The sequence below is a fragment of the Setaria italica genome, chromosome I (genome assembly GCF_000263155.2).
Source record: "Setaria italica strain Yugu1 chromosome I, Setaria_italica_v2.0, whole genome shotgun sequence".
Lineage (NCBI taxonomy): Eukaryota > Viridiplantae > Streptophyta > Magnoliopsida > Poales > Poaceae > Setaria > Setaria italica.
Window position 1 is genome coordinate 35,629,734 of NC_028450.1, and position 14,447 is coordinate 35,644,180.

At 55.4% G+C, this 14,447-nt stretch overlaps 4 protein-coding genes across 6 annotated transcripts; 1 reads left to right on the plus strand and 3 right to left on the minus strand.

Annotated features, from left to right (window-relative positions):
* Positions 1-878: 878 nt before the first annotated feature.
* LOC101774767 (myb family transcription factor PHL11) lies at positions 879-3,893 on the plus strand. 2 transcript variants are annotated; one of them, XR_002677666.1, is made up of 7 exons: positions 879-1,424; positions 1,694-1,770; positions 1,892-1,949; positions 2,059-2,134; positions 2,982-3,051; positions 3,139-3,753; positions 3,859-3,890. XR_002677666.1 is itself a non-coding variant. In XM_004953518.4 (6 exons), the coding sequence occupies exons 1-6, from the start codon at positions 1,274-1,276 to the stop codon at positions 3,532-3,534; spliced, it is 828 nt and encodes a 275-aa protein (XP_004953575.1). In that variant the 5' UTR covers positions 879-1,273; the 3' UTR covers positions 3,535-3,893. The 2 variants fall into 2 exon arrangements, 1 of the variants encoding a protein (XP_004953575.1); XM_004953518.4 differs by having other exon boundaries at positions 3,139-3,893.
* Positions 3,894-4,142: 249 nt separating this feature from the next.
* On the minus strand, positions 4,143-5,915 carry LOC101775175 (ubiquinol oxidase 1c, mitochondrial). Its single transcript, XM_004953519.4, has 4 exons — positions 5,326-5,915; positions 5,099-5,227; positions 4,528-5,016; positions 4,143-4,431 (listed from the first exon to the last, which is right to left on the minus strand). The coding sequence occupies exons 1-4, from the start codon at positions 5,665-5,667 to the stop codon at positions 4,372-4,374; spliced, it is 1,020 nt and encodes a 339-aa protein (XP_004953576.1). The 5' UTR covers positions 5,668-5,915; the 3' UTR covers positions 4,143-4,371.
* Positions 5,916-7,523: 1,608 nt separating this feature from the next.
* On the minus strand, positions 7,524-10,684 carry LOC101775574 (polyamine transporter PUT1). 2 transcript variants are annotated; one of them, XM_022824699.1, is made up of 3 exons: positions 10,318-10,446; positions 9,480-9,854; positions 7,524-9,353 (listed from the first exon to the last, which is right to left on the minus strand). In XM_022824699.1, the coding sequence occupies exon 3, from the start codon at positions 9,309-9,311 to the stop codon at positions 7,869-7,871; it is 1,443 nt and encodes a 480-aa protein (XP_022680434.1). In that variant the 5' UTR covers positions 9,312-9,353; positions 9,480-9,854; positions 10,318-10,446; the 3' UTR covers positions 7,524-7,868. The 2 variants fall into 2 exon arrangements, with proteins under 2 accessions (XP_022680434.1, XP_004953577.1); XM_004953520.4 differs by lacking the exon at positions 9,480-9,854 and having other exon boundaries at positions 10,318-10,684.
* On the minus strand, positions 10,656-12,628 carry LOC111258057. Its single transcript, XM_022828783.1, has 2 exons — positions 12,041-12,628; positions 10,656-10,715 (listed from the first exon to the last, which is right to left on the minus strand). The coding sequence occupies exons 1-2, from the start codon at positions 12,626-12,628 to the stop codon at positions 10,656-10,658; spliced, it is 648 nt and encodes a 215-aa protein (XP_022684518.1).
* Between the last annotated feature and the right edge of the window lie 1,819 nt (positions 12,629-14,447).

Below are 14,447 nucleotides of genomic sequence, written 5' to 3' on the forward strand. Positions count from 1 at the left end.
GCGCCGCGAATATTCCCTCCCGCCGGGCCCGGGGGAGGGGCCACGCGACGCCACCGCCAACATCTCCCCGCGTCCCTCTCGCCCGCCTCGCCCCCAGGGCCCCACCCCGCTTCCCTTCACCGCCCGCCCTTTCGCTCTCCGCCCGGCCGCTACGTGCCGCCGGAATATTCCCCCTCGGCAAAGGCCTTTGTGCAGCTCGCTGTCGGTCATCCATCACCAAATTCCGTCGGCATATCCACTGATGGCATAGGAACGGTCGTTCTCGCGAGCTGTTAATTCCGTAGTGCTGATCACCACCTCCTCGTTTGGCGCTGGTATATCCAGTGGCGTCGTTCTTGATCCCGAGCTCCCGGCCGGCGAAGCTCCGGCTGTCGCCGGCATTGACCGCCGGGATGGGCAGGACAGGCAATGGCGCCTACTAGGCACGTACAGCGCACGGTGTTCTCGAGGCAAATCTAGCAGCGATCAGACAGACAGCTTCTCTGGCCTAGGACCGGAAGACACAGCACGGCACGCACACATGCCAGCCCCGCCCTTGTCGGGGGCCGGCCTCCACGTGGCGCGCCGCCGCACATGCCGATTGACCTGTCCTGTCCCGCGCGCGCGCCCTCCCTCCCGATCTCCGAACTCTGAACCCAACAGAAAGCGACCCCGGATCGGACGGCGTGGGCGCCGGTCGCCCGCGATCGGACGGCCGCGGTGGTGCGGTGCCGTCGTGCCGAGTGCCGACGACCCGCTGGCGTCTGTTAGTTTTTGGTTCCGGCCGGGGGCTTGCCCCCCGGCACAAGGCTCCCCCAAGATTCCGCGCACACATGACTGGCGAGTACATGGCGATGATGATGGCGAGGCGATGCCGATGCGCTCCTCCTCGCTTTCTTTCTCTGTCTACTACATATTCTTCCTCCAGTCCTCTCCCCCCCCTCTCTCTCTCTCTCTCTGTGTCCGTGTCTCTCCGCCCAGCTTTCGAACGCGCCACTCATCGCACACATTCCCGTCGGGAATCCGCCTCGGGCTTCGCCGAAATTCTACGCTACCTCTCATCTCCCCCGCGACCGCGCGAGCACCAGATTCACACCGCGCCGTGTGCGGAATCTGCCTCTAGCGAGCTGCGAGCCGCAGCCGGCCGGGCGGACGTGCGCGCGCGCAAGCGTACGAGTCGCAGCGTGCGCCGGGCCAGCCAGACCAGCTGCGGCGTGATCGGACAGCCGGCGGCGGCGGGTCGGGGAGCGAGGAGGCCAAGACCGAGAGATACACAGGCCGCGGGGTCAGCAGCATGTTCGAGGGGATGGAGAGGGCGGGGTACGGCGGCGCGGCGGCGATGGGCGGGGTGGTGCTGTCGCGGGACCCCAAGCCGCGGCTGCGGTGGACGCCCGACCTGCACGAGCGCTTCGTCGAGGCCGTCACCAAGCTCGGCGGGCCCGACAGTGAGTACCTGCACTGCATGTCCTCCATTTCATGCTTCCTTATTCCTCTAGTAGTGTACAAACAAGCACAGACAAGCTCCCATCAGCTCGATGGAACAGTGGTGCTAAACAGCAGCATGCATGCTCCATCTTCGAATCCATCTGAATACTTGCTCTAACTGATTAACAGCTTCACTGATCAGGGCTCCTAGTTGCCATCACATTACTACAACTTCTGCTTCGGAGGTTCTGACCATCGTTTTCCATTTGATTTTGCTGTGCGACGGCAGAAGCGACGCCCAAGTCGGTGCTGAGGCTGATGGGAATGAAAGGGCTCACCTTGTACCACCTCAAGAGTCATCTCCAGGTACCAGCTACTCCCATCTTCTTCTCTACAAATTCATGTGTAAATGCTGTCCGTCGTCCACGTCGTATCGCTTTGTCCCGTGCTGATTTCTGCTTGTTGACGACGGTCCCTCTTGTCGCAGAAATACAGGCTTGGCAAACAGAGCAAGAAAGATACAGGCTTGGAAGCCAGCAGAGGGGGTATGTACCTTGCAAATACCACTACTGAATACTGAGCTGCTAAAATGAAAAAAAGGATAAAGCGTTCTTTTCCAAATCTTACCCTCATTTTTTTTTATCCTTTTCACAGCATTCGCCGCACAGGGCATCAATTTCTCCGCTCCAGTGCCTCCTAGCATTCCATCTACTGCCGGTAACAATACGGGGTGAGTAGCAGTCACCATCCTATCCGGCACGCTTCCTTTAACATCAGTGTCTCAGTGCCTAGATTCATGCATGTCTGCTTTTTGGCACGGCCATGATGTGAAGAACATGCATCTATCGTCTCCCTCGAGCAGCAATAATTCAAGGACAAAAACCTATTTTGATGATGTGCATCAGTAGAACTGAACTGTCGCTGCCAAAACGCCATGATGACCATGAAGTAGCATAGAACGAATTAGCAGCGGTTTTTGTTGGCAGTGTCTGAAATAAGATGCCTTTTGATCGTAATATCTTCGTCCAAAACAAAGGATATAGGTCGTACTATTAGTGATTCAAATATACATGGTCTACTCTGATAGAAGAGAAATATCATCCTCACAACGTGCTTACTCAAATAGCACCGGACGGTCAATGATTGGGCAGATGAAGTCACACGAAAGGGACGTTGATGTGTCAAGGTATAGGGCTTTATCGAAGCCTACAATTTAGGCGTTGTTTAATAAATTGCATAACTGAATTTAGAGTCTCATCACACTTGTTAATTGTTTAAAAAAAGTAAACGAAAAATAACGTATTATATGATTGATGAAGTGATGCAAATTATATGCCTGGGTTGGGATTCAGAATAGCTATACCTTTGTCAATCAATTGATGCAAGTAGCAATGTATGAATCGGGAGCTGGATTAATCATCTACTCGAACAAAAAGAATTAAAATTTGCCAAGCAACCTGCATTCCGTACAGTCATTTTCTGGAGTCTGAATTACTAGTTCCAGTTTTAGCATTTTTTTCATCACAGTTTTCATGGTCTTGTTTCTGTTTGGTTTACCGTTTCTGAACATGGATCAGAGAAACGCCACTTGCGGATGCGCTGAAGTACCAAATTGAAGTCCAAAGGAAACTCCACGAGCAGCTTGAGGTGAGACTACCAAGCAATCTTCCCCATTACAGCTTTTGCAGCCACGAACAGAAAATTTTGACCTCTTAATTTCTTTTACACATGCAGGTGCAGAAGAAGCTGCAAATGCGAATAGAGGCGCAAGGCAAGTACTTGCAAACAATACTAGAGAAAGCCCAGAACAACCTGTCCTACGATGCATCAGGAGCTGCGAACCTGGAGGCAACCAGGTCGCAGCTGACAGACTTCAACCTCGCGCTCTCGGGTTTCATGGACAACGTGTCACAAGTGTGCGAGCAGAACAATGGCGACCTGGCGAAAGCCATATCCGAGGACAACCTCAGAGCGAGCAATCTAGGCTTCCAGCTGTACCATGGCGTTCACGACGGCGATGATGTCAAGTGCACTCCGGATGAAGGGTTGCTGCTGCTGGATCTGAACATCAGAGGAGGCTACGATCACCGATCCGCGGCGGATTTGAAGATGAATCAGCACATGAGGTGAAAGATTCAGTAGATGGACGGCAACAACCGTAGTTTAATCTAATAGTTCCCCTTGTGTTGTGAGAAATTCTTTCAGCATTCCGGAGGATGCTTGTTTACAGCGTTGGTCTAATGTAAAATTTGTGGTAAGAGGCTCCGAATAAGCATAGAAATTGAGCTAATCTTACACGAGATCTGTGTAATTCATATGTATCTAGAATCGAAAGAGCTGCAATATGAGGTCATGCAGCATTTGCAGCAGGCCGTTTGCAAGCAGGGTAGTTTTGTTTGTCTGGTCATCTGTGTAATTCATATGTATCTAGAATCGAAAGAGCAGCAATATGAGGTCATGCAGCATTTGCAGCAGGCCGTTTGCAAGCAGGGTAGTTTTGTTTGTCTGGTCATTTTGGTTGAGCATGTAAAATCAGATCAGTTGGTCTGTTGGAGTACTACAGAGGACCTACACCTGAAACTGAGCAGGGTGGCATGCTGACAGGAACAGGTCATTCAGAGTGCAGACATACGGGTGGCTGCATTTAGTTTATAAAGAGCATTAGTAGATCCCTGAACTGAAAGTGGTCACTGAGCGAGAAAAATTACAAAAACAAGGCTCCGATCAAACAACAGAAATGGGAAAACAAACCAAGCAGGTTGCTTTTGAAGCTGATGGTATTGAGAAGATTCAGTAAGCTGAATAGTCAAGGACGTATCAAGGTCTGATCTCTACTCACAAACACAAGCGTACAAGATTTAAGAACAACCCATGAGACTCCATTAATTTGTCAAGTATTACTAGCTACCTCCATCTTATTTTTTGAAATGGATAATGAAGAACTGAGCTGATTAAAAACCGGTTTGTTCAATGATATCCAAGCGGCGCAGGCACCTCCTTGAGCTCCATCCCCTGGAAATGGACGTCCTGCACATAGCGGAATTCAGAAATCAAAATCCGTGTGCACATATAAGATTTGAGTATTTGACAGAGGTAAATCCTGCCAAGTGCCAATGGACATACCGAAGCAAAGTGGTTGACGTCGCGGTGGTGCGCCTCGTCGGCCCTCACCACGGTAACGACGTCCTTTAGCCTGGCATCGGCCGGGAGCTGCCAGTAGTCGATGGCGATGGCCGGCGCGGGGACGTTCTCTATCTTGCCGGCCTCGATGTCCTTGAGGAACTCGGTGTAGGAGTGGATGGCCTCCTCCTCGAGGTAGCCGACGACGCGGTGCGCGAACTTGGGGGAGACGAGGTAGCCGAGAAAATAGGCGTTGAAGAAGACCCCCTGCACGGCGAGGACGAGCGCGCGCTCGTACCACCTGGGCTTGGCCACCTCCATGAAGGTCATGAGGTGCATGCGCTCGTTCTCGGCCTCCTCCATCAGCGCCCGGATCCAGCCGCCGCTGTGCTCGAAGCGGCGGAGCGAGCGCAGGTGCAGCAGCATGCCGCCCACCATCCCCGGCACCGCCGCCACCGTCTCCAGCATCATCGCGCGGCAGCCGTACCTCCTCTGCGTCCAATTCTAGTCAGAATTGGTATGTGTGCTCTGCTCCAGGAAAATGGGAGAGGCGAGCAAGAAATCGGGAGGTCACCTGGAAGAATATGTCGGTGGGAAAGCGCAGGGATTTGACGGTCCAGTAGGCGATCTTGTCGAGCAGCACCTTGGGCTTGTGGTGCCTGGTGAGATCGATCGAGGTGTCCGGTTTGTACGACTCCCACGGCTGCAGGATTAGCACACGGGGACGGGTCACGCCAATTGAGACCCAGATCAGCAAAAGGTGCGCGGTCTCTGAACGGGAGACGGTGAGCTACGACTTACCCTGAAGCAAGACCACCTCCACTCGACGCCGTCCTTGCTCACCAGCTTGGACGGCTCAATGCCCCAGTAGCTGCTGACCACGGGGCTCTTCTTCCCGTCCCCCTCCCTCGCGGCCTCCGCCGCCTCCGCCTTGGCGGCCGCGGTGCTGCTGGCGTTCCCCTTCGACGCGGCCGCCTCCTCCTTCACCTCTGCGGCCGATGTGGACAGCAGCCGCACCCACACGGCGGCGGCGGCCTGGGCGAGCAGGGGCCTCGGCGCCGCGGCCACCGGAGAGGAGACCGGGCCGAAGACGCGCGGGCCCAGGTGGCGCAGGAGGACGGATCCGGCGGCGCGGGAGCTCATCGTCGCCGGCGAGTTGTTCGGTGAACCAAAGGATCTCTCTGGAATGAGCTTGCGAAGCTGCAGCTGTGGTCGGGTGCGGTGAGCGAAACGTGGTCGATCGTGATCGCGGCAGGCGTCCCCAATTTTGGACGCGACGGCTGTTGGGTGCAAAATCCAATCAGGGCCCACCTGTCATGCTAATCGGAGGCTGCTAAGCTGAAAAAGAACACGATGAGGCGCGGCAGCAAGCGGAGTGGAGCCATGGGGATGTCAAATCAGGGTGGCTGCTAAGCTGAAAAAGAAGAACACGAGGCGGCCGCTAGCGAGTGGAGGCTGCTGCTCCACGATTTAGGGGTGTTTTCAAGCACAACTTGGGGCTTGGACATCATATGGTTGCCGATCCTTTTTGCTGCAGTGTCCTGAACAGCCTAGCCATATGCGCGACAAACACAAACTACTAAAAATACCACCACTTGAAGTTAAAAAGCCATGCGTGCCGTGCCAGTTTGGTCGGTTCCTAGGCTTTCGGCTTTCGGCTTTGGATTCAGGGGTGCTTGGTTCCACGAACAGGTCACTGCCATATCAAATGTTTAGAAGTCTCATGTGCTGTTGTTCTTTCTCTAAAATTGAAGCGTGCACTAGAATATACTGTAAAAGAATTTTGGTTGATGCCTCCGGAGTTTTTTTTGGTTGATGCCTCTGGAGTTTCCACAACTAGCTAGGTCATGAACAGAAAAGACTACAGAAAAGCAATATGTTGGGGATAACACCTTCGAGCGCCGCCCACAGCATAAGAAACCCTTTGACCTCGCAAGTCGCAAGTTCTACATTGGAGTGTTTGCTTCCACGGATTAAAGTTTAGTTCCTATCACATCGAATATTTAGGTACTAATTATAAGTATTAAGCATAGACTAATTACAAAACCAATTGCACAGATGAAGGCTAATTCGCGAGACGAATCTATTAAGCCTAATTAATTTATGATTAGCACATATTTACTATAGTAGAGCCCTTCTAGCCTCGCGAGTTCCAAACCGAGAAGTAAAACTCAATTACCCTCGAACGTCATTAGCAGTTCTCAAGATTAACCTCGCAAGTTGTGCTTCGGTAGCAAGGAAAGTGGAACTCATTTAACCTTGCGCGTTATATGGAGGCACTTCTGACAGTAAATCTCGTGTCCTTGCATCACCTATGCTCCTAGGAGGACTTGAGGGCAGTGATTGACAACAATAATAGCTAACTCCCACTAGATTAACCCTCGAGTGTTCTTGGTCGGTTCCGAACACTATGCTTTTATCTTTTTTTCTCCTTACTTAGGAATGATGCTCAGAAAAGAACTATGCGAGGTTGGAACCTTAGATTAACCCTTGAGTGTTCGTGGTCGGTTCCGAACACCGTGCTTTTATCTTTTTTTTTACTCAGGAATGATGCTCGTAGAAGAACTAGACGAGGTTGGGAGGACCTCTCGACAGGACTCCATGAAGGAAGCGCCTTGAGGCTAGACATTCACCTTAGATCGCAGATGAAGTCTTGAGGTTGGACGATTGACTTCGAATGAAGATGAAGTCTTGAGGTTAGAAGACGGAAGGCGTAGTCACGACGATTGACTTCGAATGAAGATGAAGTCTCGAGATTAGAAGGCGGATCGCAGATGAAGTCTTGAGGTTGGACGATTGACTTCGAATGAAGATGAAGTCTTGAGGTTAGAAGACGGAAGGCGTAGTCACGACGATTGACTTCGAATGAAGATGAAGTCTCGAGATTAGAAGGCGGAAGGCGTAAGAAACGTGACTACGTGGTTTCTTCAATTACCTTCATCTACGGCATATCGAGTAAGAATATTCTTGGAATGTAAGGTCATGAATCACTACGAAGGTAAACAGAGACCTGTTTTTCCAAATACGAGTATTATTCCCACCGAAACACGGATCGTTCGGTGTCAAATTCGTTTGACACCGACACAATGGTTGTTAAAACTACCAGAACTACCAGAACGCTATGCTTCATCCTAGGCGAGCAAAAGCCAAAACAACAAGCCTCCAGCGTGTTACGCGACTTAAATCAAAGTCGCGTAAAATAAGGGAATGCGAACCTCCACGAGCTACCTTTTGATATCCGAGCCCACCCCGGCCTCCAAGCCCACTCAAATCTCTTGCCGCGCCATGTGAGCGAAGCCCAAAACTAGCTCGGTTTGGCCCTTTGACGCAGCCCACCCTACGGGCTACGGCGCCAGCGGCTCGTCCGCCGCGTCGGGTGCGCGCCCCACGCCGATGTCCGGGAGGTCCGAGTTCACGGCGAACCTGAGCCACCCCTTCTTCTCCACGAGCCTCAGCAGCGGCTGCAGCACGAGCCCGACGGCCACGGCGCCGAGGCTCACCAGCGCCACCTTGAGCGTCGACAGCGCGAGTACCACCACGATCAGCGCCGTGGGCGGCACCAGCATCGCCACGCACCCGGCGGTCCCGAGCGGGACGCGGTACGGCCGCGGCGCGCCGGGCCGGCGCACGCGCAGCAGCACGAAGGCGACGAACTCGAGCAGCATGCCGAAGCAGTAGAGGAAGTTCTCGGCGGCCACAATCTCCTGGAAGCTCATGGAGGAGAGCAGCAGCACGCCGGAGGCCGAGAAGAGGATGCCCACCAGCGGCGTTCCGTGCCGCGACCGCCGCGCGAAGAAGGCCGGCAGCATGCCCCGCTCCGCCATCCCCAGCAGCTGGTACGAGTCGCTGCTCATCTCGGCGACGAACATGCCCATGTTCGACAGCGCCGCCGCCGCCTGCACCCACCACATCAGCCACGCGCCGCCGAGGAGCTTCGCGAGGTCGGCGAAGTAGCCGTCGCTCCACTGCGACCGGTCCAGCGGCACGGCGCCGGTGCCGGCGAGGAGCGGGTACAGGTAGCCCACGACCACGAAGATCACCGCGTAGAAGAGCGCCTTGGGCAGCGTCTTGCCGGGGTTCTCCACCTCGCCGGACAGCGTGCTGATCGAGTCCCAGTAGTTGAGGTTCCAGAACAGCGTGTTGAGGTACAGGTTCCAGTCCACGTCGTGGAGGTCGACGACCAGCCACCTCGCCGGCCGAATCTTGGGGAGAGAGATGAGCCCCATGACGAAGAACGGCAGGACGGAGAACACCCCGAGGCAGATGGCGACCCAGCCGACGACGGTGAGCCCCCGGTAGTTCAGCAGCGTCAGCACCGCCGTCAGTCCCAGGACCGCGAACGCCCGCGGCGGGCCGCCGCCCAGCGCCGGCACGGCGGACTTGAGGTAGTCGAGGAAGAGGACGGGGTAGAGCGCGTTGTCGATGACGCCGCTCAGCCACTTCATCCACCCCTGCTGGAACCCCCAGTAGGGGCCGAGCGCGGAGGCGACCCACACGACGTACCCGCCGTTCTCCGGGAACATGGTGCCGAGCTCCGCCGTGATGAGCGCCTCCGGGATGCTCCAGATGACGGGGAGGACCAGGAAGCCGGCGATGGCGAGGAGCGGGCCTGCCGCGCCCACGCTGTCCTCGATGCCGAACGGCCCGCCGGAGACCTCGTAGAAGATGAGGAAGACCAGCGGGACGATGGAGACCTTGCGGAGCGTCTCCGGCACCGACGCCACGCCGTCAGCAACGGCGCCATTGCCGTCGGGGAGGCCCCTGTACTCCGTGCTGCATTCGCCCATTGGAGCACTACTTGCTGCCGGTGCAGTGTTCTGGGGAAGCTTCTGCATGTTGGACAAAGATTGATCGATCAGATGATTGCACGCATGAATTGCAGCAGTAGGATTCGAGTTCAGCATGGTGCTAGAATATCAAAGGAAGGGGAAATCAGATGTCAGACCAAATCATACCACGTATGATCACGAACACATGTAGCAGATTGGAAAATGGAGACAGAGATTCACCGTCACCGCCAGAAACACCAGCTGTTCAGTTTGGCCTTGCAATGTCTCTTCTCATACGACATTCTCGCGTTCTACGCTTCTGGACTTGAAACATTGCAATTGGAGATGTATCCTGTGTCTCAGACTAGTCGAAGTCGTAATCGAGCGGGAGGCTACACAAGTGTACAAGCACCCCGAGACAAGGACTCTGCTTCAATTGCTCGTCTGAAACGAATTCATTGGGCGAAGCGGCGGCGGCGTTCAGGCTCCAGGGTGGCGCCCGGGGACACCTGTCGCTGCAGAGACGGGCATGCAGCCTGCGCCGCAGCGCCGGGGTTACACCTGTAAGGAAAGGAATCACGGCCAGATCGGGATGGGCGCCCACTCACTCCACTGCTGAAAAGCCCAGTTCCGTTTGGGCCGGCCAGACTACCTACTAACTGGACCAATTTTGGGCCTTGGCTGCCTGACTATACGGCCCGGAAAAAAGGACGGCTTGAAAAAAAGTGGCAAATCATTGATGGGGTTACCAAGACGACAAAGGTCAACGGATACCGGGATACGGGATTGTCCGGCGGCGAGGCAGGCTGGCGAACGGGGAGTCCCAAGCAAGTCGAAGCAAAGAGCTCCACGTGCGCCAGGCTGCCGGCCACCGTGACCGGAGAGCAGGGCCAAGATGAACCGTTCTAGCCAGCTTACCCGCTGCTCAGCGGCGGCGAACACAAGGAGGGTGCAGCAAGAAATAACTTAAGACAAGTACGGGCGGAGACGTGAGCTAGACGGGAGCTAGAGCGAGGGAGCTCACCTCTTGCTGTCCGGTGTCGGTGCCAGGCTCCGCAGGCTGCGGTGTCGGCACCGGCGACGTCGCCGTCGAGGCCGGGCGGTCCTGGAGCACGGCCAGCGGCACCTCCGACCGCGCGTCGCCCATGGCCAGTCCTCCGAGCTCCCCGGGTGATGCTTCTCCCTCGGGCGAGCAAGGCCGTGCGGTATGCGTATAAGTACTGAGCAGAGTGATTTGGGGCCGAGCGAGCGAGGCAAAGAGGTCGCTTTCCTTGCGATTGCAGCGTCAAGGACCCCGAAAAGCACAGGCTTGCACGATTGGAGTTCGCACCAAATCACGCGTTCACGCAAAAGGCGTGCGGTTCATGGCACTGATCGACATGAGAAAAATTCAGAACACAAAGCAGCAATGGCGCACTCAGTCTGCAGGAATGGATATAAAAACAGAAAACAACAGAAACGGCTTCGCCTTTATCGGGGAGCAACCGCCCATGCGGCGCACATGGCCAGTGCCGTTTCTTAACATTTTTCCTGCTACCGCTCGATTTGTTTCAGCAGTGCAGTACAGTAGGTTGTGGTTGCCTCGCTAAACCCCTAGCCAGTCCAGCCTAATGCAGCTCTACGTGTTTGGTTTAGATCCTGTTTGGCACAACTCCACTTCTAAACTTCAGCAACTCTATCAAAAAATTCAGCCAAACACCTCAACTTCAAAATTTCATCGAGTTGCATACTCCATGGAGCTGTAGTGCAAATGGAGGTGGAGTTTTGTAGCACCTCTTTTGTTGCTCCAGAAATCACTCTGGGCCTGTTTGGTTTGAGTTGCTTATGCATAAGCAACTTAAAAATAAGCAAATAAGTTGCTTATGAACCAATCACTCTCGCTTATAGAGTTGCTTATAAGTTGCTTATGCATAAACAAATAAGCAACTCTTGGATTGCTTATGGGGCACTTTACACCTCCTACCCTCATTCTCTCTCCTCTCTCCCCTTTCTCTCTCCTCTCTCCCGTCACCACTCAAGCATGCCGCCGCTCCCGCCCGCCCGCCGCCCGCCTCCGCACCGCCCACCACCGCTCCCGCCCGCCGCCGCCGCTCCCGCCCGCCCGCCGTCGCTACGCCGGCCGCTCGCCGGCCGCCTCCGCGCCGCGCGCCCGCCGCTGCCCGCTTCTTCTGGCGCCAAGGGCTAGGACCTGGGTAATTATTATGGGTAGAGGGAAATGTGATGGCAGAAGCAAATATGTCAATAGCAATCGGATAAGCAACCCAAACCAAACACCTAGAGCTAAAAATAAGCAACTACAATAAGCAACTTTAAGTTGCTTATAATAAGCAATTGAAACCAAACAGGCCCTCTTTTGAACCTCCTCGTGGAGTTGGTGCATAACCAATGCCACTGGTTATGGAAAAAACGTTTTGTCTGTTCCCATTCCCTTTCCCCATCCCGCGCCTCCCTCCGTCGCCTCTGTTCTCACGACAGCACGGCGCCATTCGGGTTTTGGCCACCGCCGGCCGCCTTCGCTGCCGGCTGCCCAAGCCCCGCTGCCGCCCGCCCCCGCCGCCGGCCGCACCCCCCGCCGTCCGCCGCACCATCCCGCCGCCCGCCCCACCCCCCGCCGCCGGCCGCACCATCCCGTCACACGCCGCATCCCGCCGCCCGCCGCACCATCCCACCGCCGGCACCAGAGGCCCCAGCCACGCTGGTCGCCGTAGCAGCGAAGCCGTTGGAAGGGGCGGGGCTGCTAATGGTGCCTTCCCCTTTTCTTTCTTCGAGTGCGAGTTCCCATGCCCATCCTCGATGGCGCAACCCCCCGACCGATGAGCCCCGCCGCAGGGGAGGGGGTTGACGCCGTCCCCATTCCGGCCATGGCCGAGGTCGAGGTCGAGGCCGAGGCGGCCACAGCCGCTGTCAGCCGCGATGGCCGTGTCAGCGCCCCATCCTGCCATGTCCATCACGACGCTCGGTGTCGGTGGCGCCGACTGCTGCAGGAAGTCATCGTCCCTGTTGTTGTTGTGTTCTGGTGGTGCGGCGTGGAAGACGATGGCCGATGGCGCCTGCGTCGGCGGCGGGGACGAGGACGGTGACGCGGCGGCGGCGAGGATGTCCCGGCTGCGCTTGGCGAGGGTGCGCTCGAGCTTGTGCGCGTTCTGGTGGCCGCGTAGTGCCTGCGAGCTGTAGAACCTGAGGTGGCAGTAGTTGCAGGTGAAGGACTCCCCCAGGCGGCAGCCGCCGTCGACGGTGGGGACGGTGGCAACGGCAGGTCCAAGGCAGCGGCCGCGGGGAGAGAGGTCGTTGAGGCTGACATCGTGGGCACCCGACGTCGGCAGCTCGTTCTCCATCAATCGGCGGCCGGGAGTGAGGAGGAGATCGAGGGAGGAGCTAGGTGTGACCGTGGCAACGGTGACCAGTGGGCAACGGCAGAGCGATAGAGGGAAAAAGAAAGGAGGAAGAAAGGAGAGGGAGAGGATGACAAGTGGGGTCTGAATTGGGGGCAACAATGGCAATCAACACTGAAATCGATTTTTTTGAGCTGAGAGTACCCATCTAGCCAAACACCCCATTTTATTTCTGGAGTTCTGGAGTGGAGCTGACTCTACCTGGAGTTCTGGAGTAGAGCAGCTCCACCTAGAGCTGGAGCCATGCCAAATAGGGCCTTAGCCAGGCCACCGAGGGCTCCGGCTCCTAGCCAGGCTGAGCTAGTACGCCCAAATCAAGTTAAATTGTAGCAGGATCACATCAAATGTTCAGATGCTAATTAGAAGGACTAAATACAAGCTAATAGTCTTAATAGATTCGTCTCGCGAATTAGACTCCATCTGTACAATTAATTTTGTAATTAAACTATATTTAATATTCTTAATTAGTATCAAATATCCGATGTGATAGGTGATAAAAGTTTAACGGGTGTATCCAAACTCGATGTGCCATGTGATAAAGTTTAATGGGTGTATCCAAACGGTCCTAACTCGGCCAGGCTCTGTTCAGCCCCCGTTGACCCAAGTGAATGTTTCGCCTCACTTCCTGCACCGCTCCAGCTGCTTGTACCCCGCCACTGCCGCGACGCAGCGCGAGCATCCTACCACGCCCGTGCGCTCGGCCCACACCTGCTAGTGCCCCGCCGCCGCCCTCACGCCCAGCTCGTCGGCGCTTCCCTGGCCGCGCTCGTGCCGGCTCGTTGTTGCTGCCCCGGCGCCGCGCACTCAGCTCACGCATCGCATACGCCTCGTGGAAGCAGCGACGAGGACCACATGGCCGCCGCGGAAGCCGGAAAGGGTGGCGAGGGCCGTGGACGCGGTGGCGTCGGGGAACACGCCGGATTCGGTTCCTCGGGCTCTCGCTGGAGAAGGCGCTCGATCTGCTCCCTCCAGCTTGACCTCGACAGGAGCATTACCGATGGATTGGATCAGGGGGGAACAGGATGGGTAGGATGGGTTAGCTTTTGGAACCGGAAGAGATCGAAGGGAGAGAGACGCAGTAGATGAGCTTGCTGGGCAGCAGCAAGAAGCCAAGAAATATGTAGTGGAGACAGGAGATAGAAAGGGAAGTATAGATTTCCATATGGGCCGCCCGACCCTAGCCCGGCCCTAGCACGAAAAGGCCCGGCACGAAATGGCCCGGCACGAAATGGCCCGACCCCTCTGTCGTGCCGTGCCGTGTCGTGCCGTCGTGCCCAACAGGCAGCCCAGGCCCGGCACTACGGCCTTTTTTTAGGGTCGAGCCAGCACGGTGGCACGGTAGGCACTAGCGTGCTAGTGCCGGGCCAGGCACTAAGGTCTCAATGACCACTCATACTCATTAACACAACATACACAAGTCATTGATCTATAAAAGAACATCAGATTTTAACTTCAACAGAATAAAATGATCTTATCAAACTTCACAAATCACAATTCACAAATCAACACATCACAGATCAACATCACAGTGAGACAAGAGATTATAAATTATAAGTTTGAGCTGGTGCTATCGCTGCCTCATTAAAAACCTATCCAGGTAAAACTCACACCTCGTGAAAAAAAACCCTGGATAGGAAAAAAGAGTACAACCCAGCTCAATCAAATAATAGTTCTAAAACTTAAGTTATTACAGGGCAGTGTTACACTTCTGAATTCTCAGTGACATCTAGGTACAAATTAGCAAAACTCTCCTCAAGTTCTT